The sequence below is a fragment of the Ziziphus jujuba genome, chromosome 8 (genome assembly GCF_031755915.1).
Source record: "Ziziphus jujuba cultivar Dongzao chromosome 8, ASM3175591v1".
NCBI lineage: Eukaryota > Viridiplantae > Streptophyta > Magnoliopsida > Rosales > Rhamnaceae > Ziziphus > Ziziphus jujuba.
Window position 1 is genome coordinate 29,851,972 of NC_083386.1, and position 18,392 is coordinate 29,870,363.

The 18,392-nt window shown below is 31.7% G+C and overlaps 3 protein-coding genes across 5 annotated transcripts; 1 reads left to right on the forward strand and 2 right to left on the reverse strand.

The window, feature by feature from the left end:
• Positions 1-2,430: 2,430 nt before the first annotated feature.
• LOC107414880 (uncharacterized protein At1g51745) lies at positions 2,431-8,520 on the reverse strand. 3 transcript variants are annotated; one of them, XM_016023085.4, is made up of 5 exons: positions 7,858-8,520; positions 6,576-7,168; positions 6,120-6,401; positions 3,895-4,151; positions 2,431-3,818 (listed from the first exon to the last, which is right to left on the reverse strand). In XM_016023085.4, exons 1-5 carry the CDS (start codon positions 8,037-8,039, stop codon positions 2,847-2,849), a joined length of 2,286 nt encoding a protein of 761 aa, XP_015878571.1. In that variant the 5' UTR covers positions 8,040-8,520; the 3' UTR covers positions 2,431-2,846. The 3 variants fall into 3 exon arrangements, with proteins under 3 accessions (XP_015878571.1, XP_015878573.1, XP_015878570.1); XM_016023087.4 differs by having other exon boundaries at positions 6,975-7,168; positions 7,858-8,519; XM_016023084.4 differs by having other exon boundaries at positions 6,120-7,168.
• A 1,762-nt stretch (positions 8,521-10,282) lies between these two features.
• Positions 10,283-12,184, reverse strand: LOC107414817 (receptor-like protein EIX1). The gene is made up of 4 exons (XM_016023013.3): positions 12,106-12,184; positions 11,458-11,577; positions 11,105-11,281; positions 10,283-10,905 (listed from the first exon to the last, which is right to left on the reverse strand). Exons 1-4 carry the CDS (start codon positions 12,182-12,184, stop codon positions 10,283-10,285), a joined length of 999 nt encoding a protein of 332 aa, XP_015878499.3.
• A 2,633-nt stretch (positions 12,185-14,817) lies between these two features.
• On the forward strand, positions 14,818-15,639 carry LOC112491042 (uncharacterized). Its single transcript, XM_025072004.1, has 2 exons — positions 14,818-15,144; positions 15,304-15,639. The coding sequence occupies exons 1-2, from the start codon at positions 14,818-14,820 to the stop codon at positions 15,637-15,639; spliced, it is 663 nt and encodes a 220-aa protein (XP_024927772.1).
• Positions 15,640-18,392: the final 2,753 nt, after the last annotated feature.

Sequence of the window (18,392 nt, forward strand, 5' to 3'; positions counted from 1 at the left end):
TGGATTTTTTATTTGAAAACAAATTGTATACTAATAAAAAAAATGACTATATATGTATATAAAATTAAGCTTCTTCATACATCTTATAAATACTATATATATATATATATATATATGAAGGAATGGAGTGAACCAAAATGATGAATGTGGGTGATTGTAGTAAACAACGGCCTTTTGATTACCCACGCACTTCACATTTAGATGTTGTTCGAAAAAATATAGACATATTTGCATTGGAATGTGGAAAATGTTGAAAGGATCAAGCAATTATAAGGTAAGAGATAACGAAACGAGACAAAAATTGGTGTCATGAGAAAAAATATTTGGATGAGAAAGTTAATTACTAATTCTTTAAAATAAAATAAAAATATTTAAAATAAATAAAAATAATAATAAAAAAAAACATGTTCTTGTTTTTCGGGTTTTTAAAGAAGACTCCATTTTTTTTTTATTAGGAATAAATTATATAAATACAAATTATTTATTTTTTCTGCTTTCCGTATAACTTGAATTCATGCTCTGATAAACAGAAATAAAAATATTCTACCACTGAAACTAACATACTTCGTAAAAAAAAAAAGCTCCATTAAACCTTTGTTCGAATTTCATGGGTCCATAAACAAGTCCAAAGTCTCCAATCAAAGTGTTACCTATTACTCTTGAAGGAGGCGGTGAAATGAGACGGAAACTTTTGGTTTATTTTTTAAAACTGAGAGATAATCTTCTTCCCTTATTTATTTATTTATTTTTATTTATTTTATTTTATTTTTTACTAGTGAGAGATAATATTTAAATTTTTTTTTTTTTTTATGTCGTTGTGAGTTTATGATATATTAATATAATTTGGAAGCGATGGTGATGCAAATTGAATTCAAAAAGTTTATCTCTCAACAAAAAAAGAAAAAAAAAATTGAATTCAAAGAGTTGCTGTATTATAAGGACAAGACACCTATTATTGTTATAATTAAAAAGGGCTTTGTTTGTGTCTTTATCGCTGATGTTATTGTTATAATTTGTATAAAATAAGTATATATGAGAATAATTCTTCTTTTGTTACACTCTATTATTATTCTATAATATGTATATAATAAGTATATGTGAGAATAATTCTTCTTTTGTTACAGTCTTTTATTATTTTAATAAAAAATTTCTATTAAATATGATTATGGATATCAAATGAAGTTAACTGAATTAATCATTTATTCATATTTATTAAAATATTTCTATTAAGTATAATAATAGGTGTTAAGTGAGAGATTGATTCACTTAATAGCTATTCATATCTATGTTTGGGAGGTTATATATTTAAAACATCAAAATATGATAAATTTATTATAAATGATTAAAAAAAAAGTATAATAATGGATATATTCATAGATACGGTAGGAGAAAATTACTGTATATGATAAAAAATAAAAAGTATAAAAATGGATATCTTCATAAATTTGGTATAGTAGTAAAACCATTAAAAATATATTTTTAAAACCAAGTTATAAACTTAAACCTAGATAAAAATCTCCTTTTCTCATAAATTGTAATTAAGAGGGAAAAAAAAAAAAAAGTATGAAGATGGCTTATTCATTTGGAAGCAAATTACATACTGATGAAATCAATTTATTCAAACGTTATATTACGTCTCTTCTAAAAAGAAGGTTTCTAAATTGTAAGATTTGATGGCGTGAGCTGATTTAAAAAATAAAATAAAATAAAAAATTCTTGGAGAATGGCCATTACTGGTGGTACTGGTGTGTGGTTTAAACATTTGATATCTGTCCATCTGTGTATAATCACTTGGTTGCTTTGCATAATATTGGTAATGCTATTAGCATAATATTTAAAAAACAAATAATTTCATAAGTATTTCTTTCTTTATTTCTTTCTTTCTGTCTTTTTTTTTTTTTTTTTTTTAATGGATGGATTCACAAGTATGTATAATATAACAAACAATATTTCATAAATAAAAAAAATTTAATTATCTTAAATGAAAAATAAAGTACAAAAAGTTCAATTTAAAAAATAAGTGCATAGATGTATTAATTGCATTGATTTCTTGCGAAAAATAATTACTTTATGAGATGGTTGGACTTGGATACCAGAAAATAAACAAATGTGAAGATTTCTTTTTTTTTTTTTTTTTTTTTTTTTTTTTGGTTCTACAGGTGCAAATACATTTGTATGGCAAGCCTCTGCAATTCAAATAAACACCAAGCAAAATAAGTGTTGCAGATATATGGCCCATTCGATTATTTAATCAGTTTTCTGATCGTTGTATTTTATTATTTAAAATTTTTTTCTTTTTTACACTTATTTGATTCATAATTTTTAATACAAATTAAAAATTGATTGGTACAAATTTTCCAAAGTAACGTTTTTAATATTTTTCATGTGTTTGTTCTATTTAGTAAATGACACTAATTTACAACATTACACTCAAATTTAAATTATCTATTTTTTCAGATAATAACAATAATAATAATAGTTTTAAAAGAAACATGTTACAAGTTATAAATATTACAGACAACTACTTCATCCATTTAAGGAGTTGGGAGTACCATAATAACACATCTACCTCATCCTGACCTCCACCATGAGCTTTTCTTCCTTAAAATCTTCCTGAATTTTGACCAACAACGTCTATGTTCACTGTACACGGCTTCCTGTGGCTTCTTCTTCTTCCTCGGTTTACCTGCTTCATCTTTATTATTCAAAAAGACCTAAAAGGATTGGAGAGAGGAATATAGCTATAGCTTTGTCCGGAAAGAAGAAAAATATTAGCAATAAAATGATAATGCTCTAGCAGTATAAAATTTATTGTTCCCCATATAAGAATTTACATGTAAAATCTATCATGGATTTCTCTCCACATCACTATTCAACAAAGCTGCAGTACTACTAGCTGCTTTAATTGGCGGCCTATTTATCTTCTCAAGTAACCTACTGAATACTAATTTCACAGGTATGCATGCTACTGTTGGTGGCCCAGAAGACTCAGGTTTGATCAGGCCATTCATTTTCATTTTCGTTTGACTACTACCACTATCATCATGTGTTGTTGACTTACTACTAAAATTCTTGTCAACAGCAATTGAAGACAAAGTCCTGGTTTTCTGGGCCATCTGGCTAGATGACCAGCTTACTTTCTTTGACGATGTCTTTTTCTGAAACTTCCTACTATTCTCAGATGATGCCCCAGAATTGTTAAGGGCAGGGCTGGTTCTCTTTCCCAAGCCTGCCTTGTGACTTGAACTCCCAAGATTTGATCTCTTGAATGGTGGTTTACTTTCTCGATCTAAAAAGGGAAGGCCATAAGCAGCCTCGTCACCGTCCAGTGCCGACGATGATAAATGAGGGCGAGGGACCCGAACATTCGCTGTCCTCCTTGCCGTCCTCCATGCTTGGGGAAGAGCTGTGTTTCCATCATTGTCAATCCCATCATTGCCAAAATCGTCAATTGTTGGAAGGAGATCACCAGATGAACCATCTTCCAAGGCTTCAATTTGGATCGGATGCCCTATGATTGCCTTTCCATTTAACTTACTCATCAGAGAAACAATAGGAACAGGCTCTTTTTGATAACTTGCTTGGACTTTCAAATCCACATCTATCAACATTGATCTTGACCTCCCACCACGACGGCCATCATAAAGTGGATCAAAGCGATCTCTGTTCATGTCCCAATATCCTTTCAAAGCAAGCTGATCATCCCATCTCCAGTCGTCCCAATCCATCATATTACAGCCAATGCTGCTTCGACCACTGAATCCAGATCTGGATGTAGAGTACCCATTCTCCAGTCCAACAATTTCTGTCCTAAAATCCTACACATTCATATCAGCTTCATAAGGACTTCCATTAAAATCATTATTTCTAAGAACACTGAAAACTCTGACTTACCTTAAAGATAAAAGGACTAGCTTTTTCTTCCAAATATCCATCTACAGGCCTTTTTGTAAGATTCCGAGTATTCCTTTTCCCTTTCAATTGCCATTTGGACACCGCCTCATTAGCAGATACAAGATCTTGATTATAGGGATGAGAAATGTCACCAGAAAGTACTGACTCATCAGGCTCATCACTGCCCATGCTTCCAAGTTCTTGTGCTTCGTACCTCCCAAAAGAACTCATTTCTGGATCTGTAGGTACAGCAGCATCTGAACAGCCAAGATATGATAGCAGAGAGAATAATTAGGCAGGTCTTCAGAAAGGTCTTAAAAATAAGGCAATCATATAGAAGATTACCAATGTTGTAATCCATACTAAAGCCTAGAACGACTCTAACGCAAATATAACAAGTTGATTCCAAAAAAACAAACAAATAATAAATTCGAGAAGGACAAGGCATGGTGATTTTTTTTTTTTTTTTCTTTTTTTTTCCTGGAAACCAACCAGCGCTTGACTAACTAATAAAAAGAATAACAAGGATCATCAACCAAATAAGCCAAGTACGCATTGACACAACAAGAAAAGAAGGAATAAGTAATGATAGCAAATACTTCAACTGTTAACTATAGCAGAGAACAAAAAGAAAAAACACCATCCACAAGAAGAGCAAGGAGTTATCTTGGTTCATATCTCCAATGCTTAACAATATGTTGTTTTTCGTTATGAGGATACATTCATAAACCTATTCTGAAATAATGATCTTCAGAGTTGAAATCCACCAGCGGCTCCTAAATCCTAACAACATGTAGATAGAGAGAGGGGGGTATTGGAGAAGGAAGAACAAAGCCCTACAACAAAGGTCCACAGACATAACACATATGGGGTGAAATATCTGACTATACTAGAATATTGAATTAACTGCAGCTAAAAGACCATAATGCTTTGCTACCAAGACACCGACATCTTCCAATTACTTCAAAGATTTGGCATAGAAATTTAACACATGTAGACCCGTAAATCCACATCCTTTAATTACAAAAGACAAGAATTCCTTGAACCATGCATGTCAGTAAATTTGCCTGTCATCCCCTACATGAATGTCTAAAAATTAAGTTTCCTAGCACATAAACATACAAAAGGTTGCATTCATACCCAGTATCTAATCTATAAGTCGGTAAATTCAATGTAGCCGTCCCTAAATTTAGAACTTTTATGAACACAGGCATGTTCTATGATGAGAACCCATAAATCAGCAGGAAAAATCTCACCAACTAAATCCATCGCATGGGGTAAGATGTGAAACTTAAATCATATCACATCACAGTCCAGCAGTCAAGATTAGATGCACAAATGAAATTTGTGTCAACCACAATAGTCAAACTATAATTATAGATACAAATTTGGAATTTAAGAAACACTTAATGGAACTTTGATCTTTTCTAATTTGCATTATAAAATGTTGAGATTTTTTTAGAAGGAGAAGAGTATTCTCCATTTGCTTGTTTAAGGAAACCAAGAAGCAATTTTAGGTATCTAAAATACGAGCATTAAAGATTGAACATCAGAAGCTAAAGAAGAAATAAAACAGCAAAGTGATCAAAGCTCAGTAAACAATTTGCTTGAGTTGCATAATAATTAAGAAAAATGGATCACCAGGATTTGAGAAACTTACTAACAACCTAAACTGCGATGCTATGTTAAGAGACATCGTTCCTAAAACTTAAGCTTGTCAGAATAGTGTCATATACTTTAACCAAAAAAATAAATAAATAAATAAAAATCCTTGAACTACCAAACTAAATACTTAAGATTTGCAACATTAGCTTTAAAAGCTCTCTGATGTCATGGATCTGAACTAGACGACTTTCTTCTGTGACTTCTAAGAAAAAAGCAAAAACAGGCACCATACTTGAAAGATATTACTCAAATTGAGAATACTTCACAAGGTAAAGAATCGCTATCTAACTCCAGTTAGATTACAGACCATTTGATAGGCGTTATGTACAAAGAAATGACTTCCTCTAACCACAAAGAAAGATGAGGCCCCATGAATTCAACCAAAAGAAAAAGGTTATTAGAACAACAAAGTGTGCACTTTTCTCAAAGTCATTGCATCTTCATAGTTCTAACTTATACGGACATCAACAATTTTAGAAGAGCTTTAAAACAACATTAAATCATCAAAATATACTAGACTGAAAAAATGGTCTCGAAAGAAATAACAGTAGAAACTCAACCTGAAAGTACAGCCATTTCATCAGCCATATCTCGTTCCGTGTCGGAGGAATCAGACTCATCAGAAGAATCAGTTTCAGAAGTATCCGATTCATCTTCTGTTGAACCAGAAATGGCATCCTCAATCAATGAATCTGGATGTAGATTCACTCCCATCTGGGAAGATGTCAGATCAATGTCATTTTGAGTAATTGCTTTATAATCCAAGGATTCACTAGACTCAGCTGGCAAGTATACACATCTGCTCCTCTTTGCTCTGCAAATTACTCCCATTTGCTCCGCTCCTGAAATAGAAGTAGAAACAGTAGCATTGTCAGGTTGCAAGGAATGAGGGACTTCTAATTTTGCACTACTCTGCAAAACTTGGACAAGAGGGCGGCGCTTGTCACGTCTCTTGACCAAAAGTTCCTCACTCAATTCCTCATGTGACCTTTTCCTTTTGTCTAAAGAATGTTTACCATTCACAGGACTTGCACTTCCCATTTCAAGACCATCATAAAGAGCCTGAGCACTAGTCTCAACTGTTGGTTTCCGAGAACCATTTGAAGCAACAGAAGATGAAAGCCTTCGCTTTGAAGGGGCAATCCTAAGCCCAAAGTCCTGCAAGCCTCTCATCCGAGGTATGGCTTCAGAATGATCCTCTTCCCCGCTCAGTTGATTTCCCTCTTTGGATTTTTGGGAAAGCAAAGGACTGTCTAAACTCTCATTCTTATGGGACACATCTACTCTTTTAGCAAACTGGGTTTGTTTGGAATTTCCAAGTTTTACATTATCATTTCCCAAACTTTCTGAAGCTGTAACTAACCCTCTTTTCACAGCACCATATGATTTACTGTTCACACGATCAGAAGCTATACCTAACTTTCCTTGTTTCTTCATCAGTTGCTTCTCAAGTTCAAGTGCATGAAGAATAGCATCTTCTCGACGTGCATATTTCTCTCTCTTCTTTATTGGCATGCCCTGTGATGATTCAGCCCTTTCAATACAATCATCAAACTCACCACATCGAAATGCCTTCACTCGCTTGGATTTCTCTAAATTGTACCAATCCCTGTAAAAAAAAAAAAATATATATATATATATATATACACATATCACAAAAAAATAAGATAAAATAAAATAAAATCTTACAAAAAGAGATAGATTAAAACATAACCAGCTGCATAGAACGTATAATCAGCAACTGCAATCAACAACTATCCCATTCTAAAAACCAGAAGAACAACAATATACCTGACAAACATAAATGCAAAAAAAACCTCTAATGGAAACAAGACACCACAACAGACAAAATGCCTTTGTCCTCTTTATCATACAACTTGTGCAACAAACAAAACAAAAGAAAATAAATCACTAAATATCATTTTGGTTTTGTTTTGGGTTTTGATTGCCTATAGACTAAATCATTTCTTAAACATCAAGGTAAACATAAAGGAGCTTAATTACCATGTATCTAGAATTTTATTTCAATTATAAGCATTGAGTGTGGCTATATTGCAAGTTTGAAGCTCATCTACTCTTTTATCCTTCACAGCACTCTTGAAGTTGGTTTTACACATGATTCTATCTGTGTGCTCTGTTTCAATATATGGTTCTAAGAATTTGCCAATGGTCTAGTCTTCAGGCAAAGGGGTTAACAAAGAAGCATTAAAGAAAAAACGAGAAATTGACCCCCAAAACGAGATAATGGGGGGAGATATTGAAAAACAGAGAGAGAGAGAGAGAGAGAGAGAGACATACACACTGGCATCTTCCCTGCCGAGGAGCTTGACGGGAGTCCCAGAGCGAGGCGATGTGAGATGAGAAGCCGAGAGCTCTTCCGGGCCCACAATCTTCCCCGGCCACCAGGAACCGTTCCTCCTCCGCACCCACACGATCGATCCCACGCTGAAATCTGCCGTACCTGATTCCGTACTCCCCATAACACGCGCAAAAAACACAAGCACTCTCCCTCACTCTATATATATATATATATATATATGTTTATATAAACTTGGTCGGCGGTGAGTCAGCCTCCGGCAAAGAATAAGAAAGAACGGAGGATCCGAAAGTGACCTAATATGGAGGATCCGAAAGGGTGAAATCGGGTTAGGGCTAGGGTTTCCATTCAAAAATGGGGATTTTTCATCTCTCTAATAAGGAAATTTTCTTTTTAAAAAAAAAAAGTTTGGGGGAAATTTTGGATTTAGTTTTTTTCTCTCTCCAGAAGACTCTGTTTGGTTTGGTTTGGTTTGTTTGTATTTTTTCTCTTTCTGTGGGAATTAATTTTTTTTTTTTTAAAAAAAAAAAGAAAGACAATAAGGAAAAGCGGATAGTCTATCTGGGCGTGTGAAGTCTCTTTGAGGGGTTGGTTTGGAGAGAGAGAGAGAGAGAGAGAGAGAGAGAGAGAGCGCGTGCGTGGATTTAGCATTTAGCAGACTGTGAGAGAGAGAGAGAGAGAGAGAGATTGGCTGTGTGGTGTGGGTGTGTGATCCTTCAACTTTGACTCGGACGAGTTTCTCCGAGTCACGATTCACCGGCCACCTAAGCTAACAAACATGGTCCACGTGCTATTCTTTATTTAATATCTCCACCATTAAATAATTGGATTAAATATTCGGTTTGGGCAGATTCTGTTTTTCATTCTTTGGGCTTATCCAAAAAAAGCCCGGACTTATTTCTTCATATTCTTTGGGCTTATCAATCTAATGTCCAAATATAAGCTGTACATCCTCGTAAAAACCCAAAAAAAATTATACATCTGAAATATAAACAATGGTTATATAGAAGTGGCAACTTATTTTGCTAATCTACAGCGACCATTTTTTTTGGTTCTTCTATAGTGACCAGTTAAAGGATTTTTATTATTATTATTATTATTATTATCTGCTTTCGTTTGATTCCAGTGATAAAACAAACGCTATACAATTAAAACAATTCCATTCCTAATATGAAGATGAATTTTGATAGTACCAAAATCAGGATCGGTGTAGCCTTGTCATTGTGCTATTATTGCCAAGGATGTCCGAGGTAAGAGCTCGAGATATTAATTGGTTTTTAATTATTCAATTTTATAGTCTAATGAATTTGGTTAATTTACACTTCATAAAATTATTGTTTATTATATAATACATATATATATATATATATATATATATAGAGAGAGAGAGAGAGAGAGAGAGATTCCAAACATAGTGAACTTAAATTTTAAACTCTAACCGTGCTAAAACAATCTAGAAATCTTGTAGTATAAGGAACCAAGAAAAGAATAATAAGCTCGTCTCCAGGTCCTGTAGACCGACAATGGAATGATAACAACCCAAAAGCTTAATGTAAAACCTGATAACATGCCTAAACGAAACCATTCCATTAAATTATTAGCAACCCCATCTTTTTCTCCTTTTCCTGCGCCTGGTAATGTCTCCTCCATTCAGCAATCCTTGGTCAATGGAGCTCCACAAAGTTCATTGCCAATAAAGCTAGAAACATCAAAGCTCTGAAGTTGGGTGCTTTATGGAATGTTACCATATAGCTTATTATACGACAAGTTCAAGTAACTCAAGAAAGTTAAACTTGAAAAGCTCGGAGGGATTTCATCATAAAGATGATTTCTTGAGAGATCAAGGGATTCCATTGACATCATGTTTCCGAATTGGTATGGAATGTTTGCTTCCAAATGGTTTCCTGACAGGTTCAGTGATAATAATCTCAAAAGTGTTGCAATTTGATGTGGGATTTTTCCAGACAAGTTGTTCAAAGAAAGATCCAAGCTAGAAAATAGTGTTAGAACGATGCTATATTGATGCTCTCTCCCTTTTGTTACCACAAATGCATTCTCCAAGAATTCACCAACCTAGGAGGAATAGAACATGGGCATGTTTAATTCATGTCTGGTGGACATGGCCTCGAAATTATTAAAGCAACTCGGTATATTCCCGGATAAATTGTTGTCAGCAAAATCTATGATTTGAAGAGCGCTAAGCTGACAGAGCTCCAAAGGAATATGACCATTGAACTTGTTCCAACGAAGGCCAAGAACTATTAGATTTTGCAAATTAATTTTAATACAAGTTGGTATGCTTCCTGTGAAATGGTTTAGACCAAGATCAAGAGCTACCAACTTTGTGCAATATTGAAGAGATTTAGGCATTTATCCATAGAGACTATTGCTGTGCAAGTGCAATGATCATATGCGAAGCAACGTTCCCATGGAGCTTGGAATTTCTCCTGTCAAATTGTTGTTCCCCAACTTTATGACCTCCAACAATGCCCAATCCATCCAACAATTATGAATTTTTCCGGATAAAAGATTTTCTCCAAGGTGAAGAATGGTCAAACTGTTTGGTGCATCTACTGAGTGGCATAGCAAGCGAGAAATGTTTCCATAGAAGGAATTGTTGGAAATGTCTAGTTCCATTACAGTAGAAGAGATACGAGGTAATGGACGATTGAACCTGTTGGAACCCAAATATATCATTGAGGAATGTTGGATATGAAGAAGATCAGGAATTTCCCCATAGATTTGTTTATGAGAAACGTTCATGTAGAGAAAATCAGAAGACAGGTTCCAAAACCAAATGGGCATTTTGTCTGAAATCCCAGTGCTTGAAAGGTCCATTCTATAATAGTCACTTTGTGTTCTGAGCCACATTGGAAAGGTGGGGCCCAAGGTCCAAGACCTTAAGTCCACTACTAACAGTTGGAAAGCGGCAACCCAATCAGGACTTACACTTAGAGTCACTGAATTGTCATAAGCAAGTAATTCACACAAATCTGTGAGATTTGAAAAGTGAACTTCAGAGACAACACCTTCCAAAAGATTGGAATACATATAAAGCAGTTCTAAGTTTGTTAGCCAACCAAGGCTTTTTGGAAGAGACCCATAGATTTGGTTCCTAAAAAATCTAACGCTACAAGGGTTTTGAATTCTCCAATTTGCTCTGTCATTTTTCCATAAAAGGAATGTCCACCCAAATCCATTAACCTTAAAGAACTATTTGAAAGGCACCTATTGAGCTCTCAAAAGCTTCTGAAATCATTCCAACAAATTTGTTGTTTTCCAAGTAAAGGACCTTCAAATTGCAGAGTTTTCCCACTGATCTGGGTAATTGTCCTTCAAGTGCATCATTTGACAAGTCAGGTTCAATAATAGAGGTCAAGTTTTCAATAGCACTAGAGGTGACACCTTGAAAGTTATTCGCATTAAGTTTGAGGGTTTCGAGATTGGATAACCCATAAAATCAATTGGGAATACTTATAGAATCAAAATCATTATCAACAATTCCAGATGCATGTTTTGAAAGCCACATGGAATTGGAGCTCTAAGATCATTATCTTCCAGGTAAAGATACTCTAGACTACCAAGACTAAACAACCCATTTGGGATAGAAGAATGAATATGATATCTAAAAGCATCAAGCATTATGAGAGAATTCAAGCTCCAAGAACCATTGGGAAATGGACCTTCAAATTTATTTGAGCCTAGATGAAGTTCAACAAGATTATTAAGACTACTGAAAACCCAGTTTGGTACAGATGAATTGAAATTGTTGGATGAAATGTCAAGGATGGAAAGGGAAGTGAAATTGATATGAGACAGAGAAGAAATATGACCATGTCCACACGAGGTTAAGTACAACTCTAACGAAGAAGGGATTTTATTTATGATTGGCAACCAATGATTAGACCTTTAATAAGGTTGGCATAGCTCAGATCCAACAATTCTAGTGAAGAAAGTGATGATAGCCAATGAAGATCCTCCACATATAAGAAGGCTCATAGTATAAGTGTGAACTTTGAATATCAAGATAACGCAAATTCGAGAGATTCCCAGTTGGTAAAGAATTGGTCCCTCGAATTTTGCATCTGAGAGGTTAAGATATATTAAACTTACAAGGAAGCCTTAGAACGTAGGAATCCCAATCCCTCCAAAATCCTTGAAGCTTAAATGTAAGTGAATGAGATGCTTCAAGGTTAGCAGTGAAGGGTTTATCTTGCTCCGTAACGTACCATTTGCAGTGATATCATTTGCAAGGTAGAGAGCTCTATGACATAGCCAGTATGATTGTCGCAAAAAACTCCTTCCCATCTGCAGCAATCCTCTTCGGTGTCCCAAGATAAGAGCCTGTTTGAAGAATCCACAAAATCGTGCTTCAAGTCCAGAAGTGCTTGTTTTTTGCTAGGAATGCATAATATTTTGGACTCTTTTTTTCCCCATAGCTTGCGTTGATGGTTGCTTCTATTAGAAATAGAAAGAAAATAAGTTTGATGGTTTTCTTATAGAGATCAAAACCATCATCTCCTTACGATATGCTTTCCTATATATATATATATATATATCTCACCATGATCGTGTGCTTTATGAACGAGGAATGCATATGCATGCCAGGCTTAATAAAGAGTTGTGAGAACAGATATTTCGTATGATTCTCTTCTACATATTTTTATTCAACCATATGTTAAAGACTTCTTGAAACAAGCATATATCTCATGCCGGCTTAGATTTATACATTTAGGGCACATTTGATATAGAAAAAGACTATTCCAAATAAAATAAGAATAGCAATTCATAAAAATAAAAAAAATACAAAAAGAACAGTTATTCATATTTATATATATTTGATAAAAATATTAAATAAAGAATCAGGTTTAACGTTTTTAAAATATCTTTAGTTTTAAAAATTTTCAAATTTTATAAAATTAATTATATGTTTATTTTTATATTTTTTTACTGTATGATAATATAATCCATCTAAATCTAAATTTATGAAAATATAATAAGAATATATATATTTTTTATCTTTCTTTATTTTTAATATAATCTAAATTTATTCAAATATGGTAGGAATATTTTTTTAAATTTTTGTCTTCCATTTTTTTTTTAAATATAATCTTCTCTTTCCTTTGTTTTTCTTCTTTTTAGTCTTTTTTTTCCTCAGTCTTTGTTCTTTTCTTTTTTTAATCTTTGTTTTTTTTTTTTTTTGGGCATCAATTCTAGTTTAATTTTTTTCTCTTCTTATCTTTGAATTTCTTTCTCTGCTATATTTTTTTTAATTTGCTTTTCATTTTTTTTTTATTTTTTACTTTTGTTTCTCCATTCTTCTCCTTTTCTCCTTTTGATGGATGTCTATATTAATATATATATAATTTTGCTAATTGATATTAAAGATTTTATATATTAATTAGATAAATTTTTTTAAAAAATAACTAGATAAAAGTACTTATTTGTTTTTTATATTAAACTTATATCATATAAATCATTTTGTTTAATTTAAAAATCAATAAATTATATGATAATTTACATTCAATTTATATATATAAAAATTAATCATGTCCAACTAACACCAAATATAAAATTTGATTAATTCTTATACCTTCCAATTTCAATACCAATCCTAATTTCAATTTCAGTACTTCAATATCCTACTCCTACGTATTAAACGGGCATGAAAACCGCGTATAGAGCTCCTTGGCATTTTTTGTTTTTAATTTTTAAGTTTAATTTTAATTTTAATTTTTTTTAGATAAACAGGCAGCATTAGCATGTGTTGTTGGAACTGGAATACAGTTACATGTTTTTGTCAAACTCATAAATTCTAGACTTTGAAAAGTACTGAACCCCTCTATACTTCCTAGAAAAGAAGCTAAAAATGCATGCATCTCCTAGCTTTGACTTGTTCTTTTTCTTTTTCTTTTTCTTTTTTTATTTCATTATTTTTCTTTAATGTGTAACGCACTGCCTGTTTGATTTCTCTGTATTTTATTTATTTTATTTTTTGCGGAGGGAAAAAGTTTAGGTCAAAAATTGTGAAGAAAATATAGTTATATATATATATATATCTTGCAAAATGGAATAATTCGAAAAAAAAATTAAATAAACCAAATAAGTAAATATTAAACTGATTTATTTTGGTGATGATATAGGCATGTATATATGATGTATTTAATAAATTAAAAGATATACTTTTTTTCTCTCTCAAAAAAAAAAAAAATTGTTCTTACAAAAGTATACAAGGAGAGGTATGTTTGTTGAAGACACTGAAGCACATGATTGGACTACAGAGAAATCCAAAAGATTTTAGATTCGAGACTCAACAACTCTATCTAAAAATATATATATACATATATATACAGATTTAGAGAAAAATCCAAAATAAACGAATCTACATTTAAAAAAAGTATTAAAAAAAAATATAAATGAAATGAAAATTCATTTTCTATCAGCTTAAATTTTTAAAATCAATAATATTTCAACATATTCTATTTTTCATCTGAAAATTCAGTTACTGCAAGGGAAGAGTTTATTTTCACATTAAACAAGCCATATATATATATATATATATATACATATATAATATTGCACGCTTTTATTTTTTTATTTTTTTGTCTCTTTAAATGTTTAGCAATAGGTATAAAATATTGTCTACTTTCTCCATGGTCCACATATCCAAGTCTTGCAAGACCCAGTAAATGTTCACCAGAAATAAATAAATTATTAAAAAAAAAAATTTGTTGGCTACTGTATTATAGGTTTCGAGGAAGAAACAGGGGCTAGCGTGTTGAAAATTCCGAACCAATTAAGGGGGTATTCCAATAACGTACCACATACTACTCCATCCTCCATCCTCCATCTCTACCATTTAGAATTTTTTTTATCATATATATATATATATAAATATTTTTTAACTTCTCCGACATATACATGAAATTAATTAATCAAGTATGAAGTCGAATGAGATTGAGCATGCAATCCACCCTGGTCACGTTCTGAAATTGAAGTGTTCTGAGAATCCATACACATGCGACGGATGCAAAGAGCTAGGTTTGAGCCGTGTTTCCAGTGCGAGCAGTACAGCAACTTCCATCTGCATGAGGAATGTGCAAGGGCTTCGCCTTCAAGGTCTGCTTTCCACTCTTTTCTCAAGAAAGGTTCTCTTCTATTCCTCGAGAGACCAGGATGCTGCAGATACTGTGAGGCCTGTGGGAGGGAGATGGAGGGATTTCAATATCAATACTCGCGTGACGCAACACGCGGCTTGCATCCATGCTGTTTGAAGCTTCAGCACAGCATGGTTCAAGACGGTGTCAAGCTGAAACTTTACAACAAGGTGCCGTCGAAATGCCTCAAATGTAGTAGTAAGAAAATTTCAGCAGGCAATGTTCAGGGCTGGTCTTATGTTTCCTCTTGTGGAATCTGCTCGCATGTAGCTAGCTTGCTTGAAAGACATGCTTTATCGGAACTGGAGGAGCCAATTAATTCATGCAGCAGCAGCAGCAGCATCTGGAGAAAACTTTAATATTCATAATGCCATCATGCCCAGACCTCATCAAAGTGAAACAATTCAAGACTTGGTACTATTCCAAGGAGGGCTTTCTCATAAACTCAAGCAGTTCTGGAAGAAACTCGTGTTGGTTATCAAGTTCATGGCGTCCTCAATTTTCGGAAATCCAACCGCTGGATCTTCCTCCATTTATGAAGCAATGATCTCCATTGCAACCACACAACTTACAAATGTTGCTGGTACCACATCAAGATACCGTTAGCAGTCTTTTGTTTCCTCCATCACTACCATATATACCATCATCATGTGTTTGCATGTTTTCTTGTGTGTTCTCTGGTTCTCATTTTGCTGTCTTTTGTAAATCCGGAGCTCTTTTGCCTTATTAAAATTTTCCTCATTAGGGTTTCGCTTAATAAGGTTTTAACGAGGCCGGATGTGGGTTTGTTGTTGTTGCTCTTTTTGAGCTTGTTTGGTTTTCATCCTTGTACTACTATTTTTCTTTTCTTTCTTTTAATATATGTGGCCTTTTTCTGATATACATGGTATTATTAATTTAACTTATCTTTTTATTTATTTTTATTGTGTAATATTAACTTAATGTAGTAATATCAAAATTACTATGAAAACTTGTTAATTTACATGTGCATGTGCTCATTCCTTGAACGTACCCACATTTTCTACTTATTTCCAACTTGGACGAAACAAGTGCCAAAGTTTTTTCGTTTTCATTTTAAATTTAAGACATATAGTTTTAACTTTTATTTTATATAATTTTGGTATAGTATGCCCTATCCATGTGTGTGTGTTATAATAGCTAAGTGTGTGTCCAGTCTAATTACATATAATTTTCAATAGTATACCATATAAATTATTATTTACTATTATTATTTTTCTTTGGAGTCAACAAGTAATTAAAAGTTTTTGTTGCATGACCCCTTCTTTGGTCCTTTTTCCTTTGAAAATTAAACTCCAACAAGTAGTTAAAGGCCTCTGTTGCATGACCCGTTCTTTAGTCCCTTTTTTCTTTGAAAATTAATACAATTTTCTTCCATATCGACCTATGGTTATTTCTGTGAATTGTTTTCAATATAAATGATAAAGTCAAAATGATGGTTTAAAAATAAAAAATATTTATGAAATTTTGGTGAAATTTCTATTTTTTTTAACGTGAAAAATAAAATTTAGCTCTCAAATAAAAACAATTATAATTTTTATAATAACAGCTAAATTTTTGATAATTCTCTATAATTTTTATAAAAATTTTCATCATAATATTCATATTAAATGTTTCATAATTTAGTTAAAAACTTATAATTTTTATTCAAATTTACATGAAATTTTTATAAATTATCTATGAAATTTAAATTTTAAATTTTTTTATCAAAAAAATTTATAAATATGGATAATTGTGCTTGGACCCCCTAAGGTTTGACGTTGTTACAAAAAGATTCCTTAGATTTGAAAAATATTAAAGTTGACACCTGCTGATAATTTTCAGCCACCTAAAACACTCTCTCTCTCTCTCTCTCTCTCTCTCTCTCTCTCTCTTATATGGCATTATAAGAAGACTTATATACCCCTAAAACACTCTCTTCTATATGATAGTATTGTAAAAAGACTTGTATAACCCTAAATTATACTTAAATTCATATTATCAATTATATATATGTTAGATACACGATTATTAAAATCATATCCATATGTAAATCGGATATGTATAAAATTTAAAAACAAAGATAGAAAAAATGGATATTAATCTGTTTGCAATATCTTTCTCATTAATATTATATTTTTAATGTTTTTTTCAACAAGAATCTTTTTCATATGTTTGAAAAATACAATAAACATCAAAACCTTCCGACAAGGAAAAAAAATGAACCAATATTAAATAAAACAAAAATAAAACATCGATTATTGTCACATTGATTAAAAAAATTTGAAAAATGAAAACAAAAAATAAAAAATTCTAATTCAGTATTGACAAAAATCAACTCCTCTAAATTGCATTCATGAACTGATGCTAGCACAAAAAACATAAAGACCTAAAATTATTTTAATTAAAGAACAATATAACAATTCTGAAAATTTACAATCAACAAACAATTTTTTTAAACGAAAAAGTTTGTGCTTTGAGGATTAATGTTTGTATTATATACCATCTTTACCACATGGATTAAAGAAAAAAAAAAAATTTTTTGGGTAAAACCGTGGATTATTTGAAGACCTGATGAAAGCAACTGAGTGAATTGCTCATAGGTTTGTTTAATAATATATATTAACTACAACAAATATGGGCTTTTATAATATACTATTATAGCAATTTTAAAAAATGCTATTATGTATACAAAATAATAAAAAAAAATAATCAAAATATTTCTTTCATAAAAACATTTCTTATCAAAATATTTTTTAAAAGGAAAAAAATAGATAAATAAATTATTATTATTTTTAAAAAAAATAATTTATACACATTGTTAATTAATTAAGATTTAAAAAAATATTAAATAATAATTTTTAGTTGAATGTCTATTAAATAGATATTATATCACGTAGACTAGAAACAGTCTTAATATGGTAGGATTTATAGTGTGATTTTCAAAAAACAAGACAAAAAAAAAAAGCCAAATTATAATATGATTCTAAAAAAAAAAAATAGAAAAAAAAAGTAAGTTCCTTCCCAAAAAAAAAAAAAGGTAAATTACGCAAAAACACTTTTCTTTTTTTAACACCTATGACCTCTATGTTATCGTAATTATATATGTTATTAACATTTTAAATTTACAAAATAAAAAAGTGTATATAAAAAATTTTAACCATCATAAAATCTTTTCTACATAAAAAAAAAATATAATAGATGTTTAAGTTACACCTAATTTTAATAAGTCAAATGGAATTTTATTTATATTATATCGTATTCTCTTTCATTTTATTTCTGTGCAATTCCATACTCAGCTCCATCCTCGGAAATCGTAATTATCTTCAATTCTTAACTTTAAGTCTTTAATAGGGAAAATA